The following is a 13,095-nucleotide window of genomic DNA, read 5'->3' as shown; positions in this document are numbered from 1 at the left end:
TGAACACCTATACACTTAGCACATTTGTAATAAACTTGATTTTCAAAGTAAAAAATGTAGTGTACAGATTACATTTATCAGTTAGTTTTCAATAACTGTGGTTTGCCATTTTCTTCTCTCGCTTCGGTAAGTAGTGTGAACTGGTTGTGAAGTAGGGTTGGAGAAATGAGGGAACGTGAAACTGGCCATAGATTCCATTCATAGAAAGAACGAGTACCCGGACCTAGTTCCTAACTGAATCCTAACCTAGTTCATCAACTTAACTCATACTATATATATATATATATATATATATATATATATATATATATATATATATATATATATATATATATATATATATAGTGAAGATATAAACTACAAATAAAGATTTTAAATGAACAAAGACTACTTTTATAATAATAATCATCATATATAGTGGCCATTATGAGGACTATATTTGAGTACTCATTTAACAAGACAAGTTCTGAGAAACCCTATAGATGGTCCTGTACCTAAAAAACGTACAAGCCGATTTTGTTAAAACTTTCTATACACATTCATTACATGGTCTACTATACTACAATACACCCCTCATTCTTAGGAGATTCAATTCTTTTCTTGGCCTACTTCTTAGGGAATTCTGAAGGAGGTCCTGTTCAAGAACCGACTGAACAGATTCGGTTTTTATAATGTTTAGTTGTCCCATGAGATGCTGCTCAGATTTTAAATTGGTTGTGGCATTATGCTCCAGTTCAGTTAAAGTGTAGCGCCTCACGTTGGTTACAGGATGTGTCGTGGGCCGGTTACAATACCATGGGTCGAAGTCGCACCGTAAGTCAAATGTATTAGGGCTGGTGTCATGGTTTGTGATCTAAATTATTGTCATTCAATGTAGGTGGGAACAAATGTTGTGGCATACTTTAAATAATCTGAGGGTCCAAATAGGCTAAATCTTTTCTCACTGTGTTGAATTTTGAAGATAAAGGTGATTGATTAATTGTATGTTTACAAGTGTTCAAACAGTACTTTCTGGATTGTCACTGATTTAATAAACATTTAAATTGTATAAAAATGGCATTTTAATGTACGTCTTTATCTCTACACATTTTTTAATACATCTCAGACTTGTCTAAATTGACTAATTTATATAAAAGGTTTTAAATTTTGCAAGTCAAAAACAAACAATTTGTCCATGTCACTGTCTGGAGCATCTCTCCTATGTCTGCTTCGCTTGAGATTTCTCGCCAGAAGGAGGAATACCAGATTATAGCGTAGTGTCTAAGGCAATGTCCTTCCCAACTCTCGTTCAAATCAGCGTCTTCACGCTTTAATTTAATCTAATTCGTTGTTAATAAATGGAACTCCATTATGTCCACTATAATTTATTAATTTGAGTCTTTTCTATTTACCCGAATTATTTATGTATCAACTCTTTATTTAAATTTTTGCAACATGTGCTTTCTGAGGTCATTGCCTCTTCAATACTCAATTTGTCTCAACCCCCCAAATTAGCTTGTTTGCCTGATTATATACTTTTAATAAAAATGAATTTTACTTGTGTTTGACCCAATTCAATTATGAATTTGTTCCCATGTAAAGTTAATTAATTATTTTCCTACTATTAATTAAAATAATCCGACCATCTACCATGGCTCTAACGGTTTAAAGATGGCTCTAAAACAAAAAGCGGCACAGGCGCTGGAATTGTGGGAGTGAGACCATGTAAGGAGCTGGTGGTCCCTATGGGTCCGTATCCGACAGTTTTTCAGTCTGCGATATAGGAGTAAGACAATCAATATTTTCACGGATAGTCAGGCAGCACTGATGGCGCTGGACTCTTGTGTGTTCATATCCAAACTTGTCTGGGATTGCTATCAAGCCGTTTCCTCCCTTGCCAGAATCAACAATGTGACCATTTGTTGGGTTCCTGGTCATGAGGGGATCCCTGGGAATGAAAGAGCTGATGCCCTGGCCAACCGGGGCTCAGTGTCAATTATGACATGCCATCAACCGTTCTGCGGTATTCCAAGGTGTGAACCCTTTGGGGCTGTCTAGAAATGGGTTCGAGCTGAACATGAGAGAACCCACGGCTGCTGAATCATCCTCAGCAGCAAACTGGTAATATTGCAAGATATGTATCTTTGATCTTTGATATGTGGTCGCAGACTGTTTATCCACACTTTTTGAGAATGCGGAAACAACCAACATTCACAAGAATACAGGGGTAACTAGTAGCTGCTCCACAGAGAGTAGTTTGGTGTCGGATGATCAGAAGGATGTTACTATGACCTTTTTTACCATACCCGAGCGTTTAAAGATATTGTACAGCACCAAAAGGAGGATCCTGAGCTTACAAATATTATCAAAACTCCAGTTAAGTATCCAAACTATAGCGTTGAGCAGGATGTCCTTCTTTATAGGCCACCTGGAAAGACTAAACGGCAAGTCATTTTACCACAAAGATTAATAGATCTTGTTTTTAGGTACTACCATGAGACACCAATTTCTGCTAATTTAGGAATCAAGAAGACGATCAGCACGTATTACTTGTTACTTTTGGGCATACAATAATCTAACCAATCTCATTGCTGATAGAGTTAGGTCGTGTTACTTATGCTAGAGATTAAAGCAAGCTCCAACCTCAAAAATAGGTCATCTTTCTTCAGAAATAGTAGATCAAGTATGGGAAAAAAAATTTTATCCATCACATAGGACCTTTACCAACATCAGCTCAGGGAAATCGGTACCTTTTATATGCATTTTCAACGTTTACCATTTTTTTATCAGTTAAAAATACCACTGTGTCTTCAGTAGTCAATCTTCTGAACCAAACACGTTTTTCGTATTTCGGGTTTCCCAAATATCTCTTGTCCAACAATGCAACTCAGTTTTGGTCCCAAAAATTTACAGACTTGTGTTTAGAGTATGGAATCCAACACATTTATACTTCACCCTATTACACCAAACCCTTGCATGCGGAAAGGGTGAACAAAAATCTAAAGGTTGCTATCAGAATGTTTCATCAACAGGATCACAAGTCATGGGACAGAAACATTCATTGGTTTCAATTAGCATCTAATTCTGCATTGCATGACAGCACCAAAACATCACCAGACAGTTTGTTTTGGGTCTCCAGATTTCTCATTCATTAGAATTGGCTTAGCATCTGAATTCATTGGTACCTAATCAAAAGCATGTAGTCCCAAATGATCAAAACTGGCATTAGGCCTTACAAAACTTACAACAGGCTAGAAGACGTAGGGAGAGGTTATATAACGCTAGATGGATGCTCTTTGTCTTTAAGCTGGGAGATTGGGTCATGTATAAGAGCAATCTTATGAGCAGAGCAGTGGATAGCATAAATCAGAAGTTACTACCACTTTGGTCTAAACCTTGCGTGATAGAATGTTTCACATCACCAGTGACTGTTAAGCTACTTAACCCATCGACCGGAAAATTTTGTGTACAAGGCACATGTATCCCATTTAAAGAGATTCTTTTCACCTACACACTAACTCCTAGGGGTGCCGGTCGGTAGGGGACACTTCTCTGTAGTGACATTAGTTTTAAGTTTCAATGTGTACTCCTTCACTTAACACTTAAACACAGGGATAACATCTGCTCCCGTAGACGACTGTGGTTTGTTTGGTCTGAGGTATGACTTTTCGAGGTCCTCCTAGAAAGGACAGATTGTCTTAGGGAAACAGTGTCCCTACCTAAACATTAAACTTTTCGGTGTGGTCGTCGGAAACTGGAAACCAGGTTGAGTTTGATTTTTTTTTTAAAGCTGTACCTACTGTTAATTAACATTAACATTGGTCAATGAGAGTGACTTTTTATGTATATTTTTTTAATTACTTTCTTTGAGCAAGACACTCAAATGTAACCAAGACCCAGGATCCTACTTGTTGGAATGTTATGTCTTCCAACATTTAGGCTTGGCTGCACCAAAGGTACTCACACAAACAGTAAAAATGACACAGGAATGTATATATATATATATATATATATATATATATATATATATATATATATATATATATATATATATATATATATATGTTTAGTACTGGCCAGATCTTAGGTTATCAAAAAGTAGTATAGTTAAGTTAGTTGCTTGAATAAGCATGTGTACATTATTAATTTCACTTATAATACAGGGTGTCCCATGAAGAAACGGAGAAAGAGAGGGAGAAACTGTCAGGACTTGTTCTTACGGTGAAAAGAACGAAAAAAGTTTTCATATACACATAGGTCCAGAAACGCTTAGTTAGCAAGCTATACAGGGTGAAAGATTTCGCCCAGATTTCAGTGCCACCGTTAAAAGGGAGCCATATTAAATTATTTTGGGCGTTACCAAAGGACGTAAAATTTAATGTATATTATGCAAATTGAACTGAAAAACATTGAATAAAATTGGTACCAGACCTCTAGCTGCAGTAATTTTTAAGAGATCTGAAGAAATACGCAAAATTCGGTGTCCAAAAACAAGTTTCATTTTAGGTTTCAAGTAGATTAACTTTGTTAAATGTATAACAAACACATAACATTCTTTAACAAAAACTTGTAAAGAATTATGTATAATACAATATAAATTAAACCTTTTAAACACTTTTGTAAACTTTTTATTTTTGTTACTATGTACATTTCGAAATCTGTGATTTCATCTTCCAGGTACATAGTAACAAAAATAAAAGTTTACAAAAGTGTTAAAAAGGGTTTATTTATATTGTATTTATACATACTTATAAAACACTTTTTTCAAGGCTACATCTCTAACATTGTTAAAGAATTAATTTCTTAAGATAATGATGTAAAATAAGCAAATAAAAAATTATATGTAAAACTTTAAGGAAATCAATTTTAATTAAATAAATAACGTCACCGAAGAATACGACAAAATCGGTTACACTTTTTTTCTTACTGAATGTACATCCTAATATTTGGAGAAAACATGTTAATTATTAAAAATAATTATGTATAGATTTTATTTATAGAAAACATTCTTCTATTTTTTCTAATGAATTACATACTAGTAAAAAAAACTTTAGAGTCATAAAATCTAAAACTTAACAATAATTGCAAATTAATTTACGTTATTCTACAACTTTTGTAACAAAAATATTATTTTCACAGGTTGGCAGTGTTCAACAATCACAATTACGAACTTTTTTTGAATTTATTTTATATGAAGTGTCATACAGATAAGTTAAGTGTAAATATTGATACAGTATAAAAGTTTAATATGCCGTTTCAATTTTCTAATGAAGAATATGCCGACATAATGTTCTGTTACGGATATGCTAATGGAAAATGCAGGAAGCTGCTCGACATGAATATCAGGAAAGATTTTCCTGCAAGGCGGATTCCGAATTGCGAAAAACCTTTTCTCAGTGTTTCAGTTCTTAAGAACGAATGGATCATTTCCAACAATTTCGTTTTCAGTTGAACGGCAGGGCACATCATCGCGTTAACGATGAACTTCAAGTGATTCAACATATTCATCGTAGCCGGGTACTAGTACGAGGCGAATTGCGTATCGCACTGGTTTATCGAGAAACAAAAGTGTGGCGCATCTTGCGTAAAGAGAGACTTCATCCTTTTTCACCTGCAAAAGGTACAACATTTGCTGCCGACAGATTACCCTTTTACGGTTAAACTTTTCTCATTGGCTTCTAGACAATGCTGATAGGGTGAATTCAATTTTATTTACTGATGAAGCAACTTTCACGAGAAACGGGTCCTTCAAATTGTAGAAATAGTCATTTATGGAGAGAAGAAAATCCACATGGTACCGTAGAAACCTTTCTCCAACACAGATTTCACATTAATGTTTGGTGTGCCGTTATTTGATGACAAAATTCTAGGACCATTCGTTTTTGAAGGAAACCTTACAGGAAATATGTACGAACAATTTCTGAAAAATGATTTACCGGCTCTTTGGCTTTTGGAAGATATCCCTTTACAAAAAAGATTAAAAATGATTTTCCAACACGATGGTGCAACTCCTTATTTTTCTTTAGTAGCTAGAAATCATTTTGAATGCTAATTTCTTGAACTGGATTGGGCGTGGTGGACCAATCAACTGGCCACCATGATCGCCTGACATCGCCTCTTGACCTCGCCTCTTGACTACTTCTTATGGGGACATATCAAAGCTATGGTGGTATAAACATAAAGTTGATACCAAGGAAGAATTATTCGTTAGAATTCGCAACGCATTTGACAGTATAAGAAACAATCCAGACATAATTCGCAGAGCCACCAAAAATAATTTTACGTCCAGCAGAGTGCTGTGTGCACTGTGAAGGAGAGAATTTTCAAACAGTTACTAAACTAAGGTTAGTTATTTTGTTAGCATTTATTTTTTTTTGCAATAGTAAGTGAAAATAAAAGTTTATAAAAACATGTACGTTTTCAGCAAGAAAAAAAGTGTAAACCGATTTTGTCCTATTCTTCGTACGTTATTTATTTAATTAAAAATTGATTTTCTTAACGTTTACTTACAATTTTTACTGGCTTATTTACATCATTATCTTAAGAAATTAATTCTGTACAAGTTTTGTTAAAGAATTTTTGACGTGTTTGTTACACATTTAACAAAGGTAATCTACTTGGAAACCTAAATGAAAACTTGTTTTTGGACACCGAATTTTGTGTATTTCTTCAGATATCTTAAATATTACTGCAGCTAGAGATCTGGTACCAATTTTTTCATTTCAATTTGCATAATATACATTAAATTTTACGTCCTGGGTAACGCCCAAAATATATTTAGTAGGGCTCCCTTTAACGGTGGCACTGAAATCTGGGCGAAATCATTTCAACCCTGTATAGCTCGCTAAACTAAGCGTTTCTGGACCTATGTGTATATGAACTTTTTTCGTTATTTTCACCGTGAGAACAAGTCCTGACAGTTTCTCCGTTTCTTTATGGGACACCTGTATAAAGGTTAGCATTGTGTCTACTTGGTATTATACTTTCACACGTGTTTAAGTGGGTATAGAATAGACGTGTACAAAAATCAGACTATCAGACGTCGTCGCAGTAGTAGGGAGTCAGTTATTTAAATTAATGTACCGGACACGAATCTTCAAAAGCGATCTGTGTTTAATTTGTGCTGGTTTGCCAATTATTGTGGTTTCGTTTGTTTTACGATAATTCCTCCAATTCCTACTTGTATATCTGTAAACTTGTATGGTTTTAAATGTAGTGTTTTATGCATGTTAGGTTATGTATTGTTATAATTGGGCAGTTTTGGGTATTCCTTTTGTTTTAGATCGGTGGAATGGTTTCAAACGACCCTTGCACGCATTTGCTGATATCCCGGACCCCATGTCCCATCCATACTCTTGGCAGGATAGCCGATTAAGGGTATGAAATTCAGAACTCTTCTCCCCATCGTGCACCGCAATAGCTCCTTACTTGGCAGGGCAAGTAGTATTACTTTGAAACATGAGAATGTTGGACAGCAGATATCATGTCTGTTAAAATAATCTCCAAATCATGCAATTAGTATAATTTAATTGCTTGATTGCAGACTTAAATTATCAATTGAATGGTTGTATATGGGTTCAGCAAAGTAATGAATTATGGAGTCAAGAGCACCCACAAGTTGGTGTCTAATAACCATTTTTCTTGTACAACATAACAAACCACTATTAGCATAAAAGTAGAAACCCTGAATAACTCCATGTGGGTACCCATTGATTAAGAGCACAACCATAAAACCTGCAGCCATGGGCCCTTAGTGACGTAGTAGACGTTTGGTAATCTTCCCAGTGCACAGACACAACCGTCTTTATTCTAAAATAGCAAGATGCTAATGCTACAATTCTCATGTGAGGCCTCATATCAACATTTTGTTCACCGGGAGAGGATATTCACATAAATAAATAATAATAAAAAAACAGAATTTTGCCAAACCCATCCTCCTTTCCTACAATATGTAGGAATCATATGTATATCAGCATATCATGGCCCCCCAATAAGCTCGAATGCTTTAATGTCATCAACCCCAGCGTGGTATAAACTGCCCCGTGGATCTTCCAAGATTACACGCATATACCATACGGGCTGACAGCTCCCCCAAATAGGGGGGTTACCCAAAATTCCGTGAGTAGTCCAGATTGTGGATAGGGTTATGGAGGAATTGCTATATTGGGATTAGGGTTCACCCATCCTTTCCTACCCACCCTTTTGTCGTGTCCATATGGAATTAATTTTCTTGTTGGCCCCGCCTTTGTTGGAGGGGGAGGTTGTGGCATGTAAAGGCCACTGTGATCAGGTCGGTCAGTGTGTAGGATGTAGTTGGGTGAACTTTGACTGAGGATCGAGACGAGCCACAATCAAGCCGTTTTTCGGTGAACGGGTTTGGGCCAGAACGGACTTGTGTTGGAGGAGTGAGATGTGCATGCTGATCGACGCCGGAGACTGAACGGGTATCCGTAAGTTAGACATAAATTTAATTAATTCCCGGTATATAATTTGATCCCAATAAATTATGGCGGGCTAAGCAGGTTAGACCGGGGATCATGTAGTGTGAGGAAGGAGCATGCGTCAGATATTGAGGGTAGTTATATGTTTTAATTATTGGGAGGTACTAATTATGGGCAAATATTAATTAGGGATTGTTTTAGCTGCTCACTATTTCTCTGCATTTCAGATCTCAGTTCTTCATAATTAAGGTTTAACTCCTTTTTCAGTTCCTTAATAATCTTATTTATTTTATGATTTAAATCCTTCAAGTCCTGCCGTAATTCCTCATTATTTTTATCCATTTTTTAATTTAAACTATTCATCATAGTTCTCATGAATGCAATGAAACCTTCATCCCTATCTATCGGACTACTAATTCTACTAATTTCATTCTCATTCCCTAGTAAGTCTGAGCTGAAACAGCTAATAAAAAAGACTGCTCTCTAAGCGACATGAAGAAACAGGGTTGGACTTTGGTCAAGCGGAAGTTGAAAAAGTCACGTGCAAAACGTTAAAAAATTACAAATTCGCGAAACAACAATTTTAACCCGAGATCAACAACAAATAAGCCTTGACTCTAGGGCAGGATACGGAATACATGGACCAGGAATCGACATGGCTGGCCACGGTTTTTCAGGCGGAGGTCATGGCAATAGACTCATGTTCCAGGAGACTCATACAAATGAGGAAAAAAAGATTAAAATACCTAATACTTTCTGATAATCAGGCTACACTGAAGGTACTTGATACCTGTTCGTTTGATCCGAAAGTGGTCTGGGATTGTAAGAGTGCTCTAGCAGAGCTGGCAATGAATAACAGAGTAGCACTCGATTGAGTACCGGGTCATGAAGGCATTCATGGAAATGAAAAAGCAGACATCCTCGCCTAAAAGAGAGCGGAATCCACAATGATGGGGCCTGAGCCAGGTTGCGGGATAGCCTTCTCCAACATTAAAGCTCTGGTCAAAGATTGGGAAAAGAACATAAGACACAATAATAGAAGTAGAGCCTCAGGATTAAGACTATCCAAAATGTTTATCTCTCCTCACGTTAAAGGGTGGACAGCTCTCTTAGATCAGAATAAGGAGGATATAAGACCAATATTCGGAATGTTGACAGGACATGGCCCCCTAAGGAAACATCTTATGAAGGTAGGCCTTAGCCAGGCTAACGAATGTAGACTCTGTGGAGAAGAGGAGGAATCTGCAGAGCATATTTGGTTAGATTGTCCTGCCATCTTAAAAACTCGGAAAAGATACCTGGGAGCATATCTCTTCAGCCCCAAGGATATCGGAGAACAGGAGCCCTCAAATCTGATTGGTTTTTGCAAAAGCCTCGGACTTTGAGGACACAAAATTAAAATAAGGGAGGCGCAAAGGTCCTTTTAGGATTAAGCACGGGGACAAACTGACCTTTTCCCTCAGGAAGGAATAATAAAAAAAAAACCACATCACAAGAAATTTTCCACCTTCCCATAGTTCATCCGTCAACTAGTTTCAACTAACAATCGGCCCAAGATCCTGTTACTTCTGCTTGTGAGCGTTGCTCCTCCCCGCCTGCACCCAGGACATTGCAGCTGTCTCCGGCGCTGCCAAGGACACCCCCGCACGACAACTTCGCTGAGGGTGTCAAGAGCGGTAAAGTGATGAAAAAACAGATGGACCATTTACCAACCAGCAAAAAAAAAAAAACGGTTTTTTTTAGGGACCCCACTTTCCAAAGAAGGACTAAATTGACAAACTCAAAAAATCAGAAAGAAACAGAATCAAAATGTTCTAATAAGAACCAGTTTTGGCTGCTTCATCAAAATGCCTAATTCGCTACTAACAAACTGGATGAAATTCATCTCTTGTGCGAAGATATGAGATCTGATTTGTTAGTCATAACTGCAAATGGTTTCAACAGGCAAAACATAAATCTTTGTAAAATTCCAAATTTCTAACTGGCAAACACGTACTGTCAACATCAATCAATAGGAGGTGGTGTGGCAATATTTTTTAAACAAAATTTCAAAGCCTCTATTTTTCAAATCAAAGAAAGATTTTGAAGCAGCCGGAATCTAAATTCAAAGAAATGCATCAAAATTAGAAGTTGTGGGAATATACAGGTCTCCCAGTGGCAATGAAGATATTATTTTTCGCAAAATCAGAACTTTTATCAGATTTGACCAATCGCAATCAAGATTTCGTTTTGATGGGCGGTTTCAACATTGACGCTTTCTACAGTGTTCATCCTCCCACTATTGCCGATCTATTAAGATCATTCCATCTTAAGCTGCTAAATCACCCACACGAGTGACGCCTACTACAGCATCGGCAATTGACAACATTATCATAAATCTTCCAAATGTCAGTGTCTGTGGTTAATACGGTAATATCACACCACTATGGCTAGGAAGCCGAAATAATTGAAGCAAAGCATGAAAGGGAGCTCAAAATTTCAAAAACAATAAGAGACGTGAGGCCAGAAAATATCGCTCTCTTCAACAAATTTCTCTCAAATATAGAATATTATTCAACGAACCGAACTATTAAACCTGTTTACATCCCCATTTCAACGACTGAACAATACTTAAATACATAAAACCCGTTTGTATTGAGTCACTATCGCTCTGCCGCTTTATCGCTTAATGCGTACAGATTGTTTAGTATCGAAGTCCAGAACAGCCGGCCGATTTTAATTGTACCATGCATTGGTAAGTTTTATTTGGAGGGGGGGGGAGTGGGCTTGCCGCGGCAAAGGAGTAGAGCTAACCAAGATAAAACTCCACTGCACTAGTGGAGACAACCCTCAGATGAAGTTCACGAACATATGTCGACCTTCATTCACAATTTCATGATTCTCATCTTCAATACTCAATTTGTATCAACCCCCCAAATTAGCTTGTTTCCCTCATTATATTAAGTACTTTAATAAAAATGAGTGTTACTTGTGTTTGACCCAATTTAATTATTTGACTTTCTTAACCTGTGTAGTTAATTTATTTTTCTACTATTAATTAAATAGCACAGCAGAAAGCACAACACGTTTTTTCACTTCACCGTTAACCAATTCCCCATGAATATTTGAATGTCGTAGTTTGATCTGTTACACGATTTTACAGGCTATATACTAAAATACCAAATCTATAGATGGCCATACCTCAAAAACAAATGAGCTGATTTCAATAAAACTTTCTTGTACGTTTTAGAGGTACGGTCATCCATAAATTGGTTTTGTCAGCACATAGCCTGTTAAATCGGTGTGTCTCCGAAAATAGGTGCGGCTTAAGAATGAGAACTGTATATTGTAATATCATTTTTCCAGTATTTGACATGTAAAATCGATTTATCTCTGAAAATAGATGCGGCCTAAGAATGAGGCTTACATTGTAGTACAGTAACTGTCTCAAATGTGTATAAAAACATTTTATCAAAATCAGCTCATACAATTTTTTAGTTATGGCCATCCATAGATTAAATAATTTTTTAGTATTTGACATGTAAAATCGATAAATCTCTGATAATAGGGGAGGGCTGTATTGCAGTATAGTTGACCATGTAATTAATGTACATGTAAATTTTATCGAACCCTGCACATATGTTTTTGAGGTACAGTCATTAATTTATAGACGTTTTTCCTGCATTTGGCCTGTGAAATTAAGTATAATTTGTTCATGAAAACCGGTATTTTGTCTTAGAATGCCTGTTAAGTAGATTCAATAGATTTTTTTATTTGTTCTTTTTGTTTTCAAATAATAGAATTAATTTAGTTTTAATTAAACTGGTTCAGGAACTAGGTTATTCTTAGTTCAGAAACTAGGTCAGGAGTAGTTCATGAACCAGGTTAGGATTGGTATCAGAGGCTTAGTTCTTTTTATGGAACATTTTATGAATCTATGGGCAGTTTCACACCAGTTCTTTAATTATATTAGTGTTAATAAGTTGATTATATACATTATATCAATGACTTGCTGGATCTAAGATTTGGCCGATGTGCGTTTTCCTGACGTTGGGGTGGGGGGACAAATACGATTCTTCCCTAAACAAAGGTGGCAATTGTGACTTGTGGAGTAAATAGGCCTGTAGATATATCTTGATTGGTACAATAAATGTTATTACCTTTCTTATCCCGTTTGGACACTGACATTATCAAAAAGTAAAATCTGTAATTATCGTTCCGTTAACTCGCTGAAACTTTTCACAAAACCTTCAGGATACACGTTCTACCCAACCTCAAAACTGCGACAACGTAACAGTGGTGTCAGTCAATGGTGGAATGGGATGATGGGAGATTTTAGAAGTATATATAAGCTGAAATCGGATCCGGAAGCAGTTGACTTTTTTCTATTATTGTATTATTTTTTTTGGGCTAAGACGTAGTCATTTAGTTGCGATGTTCATTGGGGATGTTCAAATTCTGTGGTTGTGTTGTTCCTTATTCCCGTTATTACTTCATATTTAGGATTTACTTAAATCCTGAATTTTACTGCGATTAAACACATGCCAATAGACAAAGCCAAAAAGAGTTTTATAAGGGAGCATGAGTGTAAGTTAAATATTTTAAAAAATACAAAAAAGAATAACTATGATGTAAATATTGAAATTGTAATTTAACTAAATGTAAATAACACACAAATAAATTTAGATGTATACAT

General features: G+C 36.2%; 1 protein-coding gene across 1 annotated transcript in view; it reads right to left on the bottom strand.

Moving 5' to 3' along the window:
• Positions 1-12,733, bottom strand: part of LOC124362125 (mRNA turnover protein 4 homolog) — a 28,560-nt gene extending 15,827 nt beyond the window's left edge. The window contains exon 1 of the mRNA XM_046816338.1: positions 12,560-12,733. Within this exon, the coding sequence (XP_046672294.1) occupies positions 12,560-12,587 (28 nt within the window). The 5' untranslated portion in view covers positions 12,588-12,733. The remainder of the gene's footprint in view (positions 1-12,559) is intronic.
• Between the last annotated feature and the right edge of the window lie 362 nt (positions 12,734-13,095).

Source organism: Homalodisca vitripennis, chromosome 5 (assembly GCF_021130785.1).
Source record: "Homalodisca vitripennis isolate AUS2020 chromosome 5, UT_GWSS_2.1, whole genome shotgun sequence".
Taxonomy (NCBI): Eukaryota; Metazoa; Arthropoda; class Insecta; order Hemiptera; family Cicadellidae; genus Homalodisca; species Homalodisca vitripennis.
Note: the sequence above shows the minus strand (reverse complement) of the source record. Positions and strands in the feature narration are given on the sequence as shown.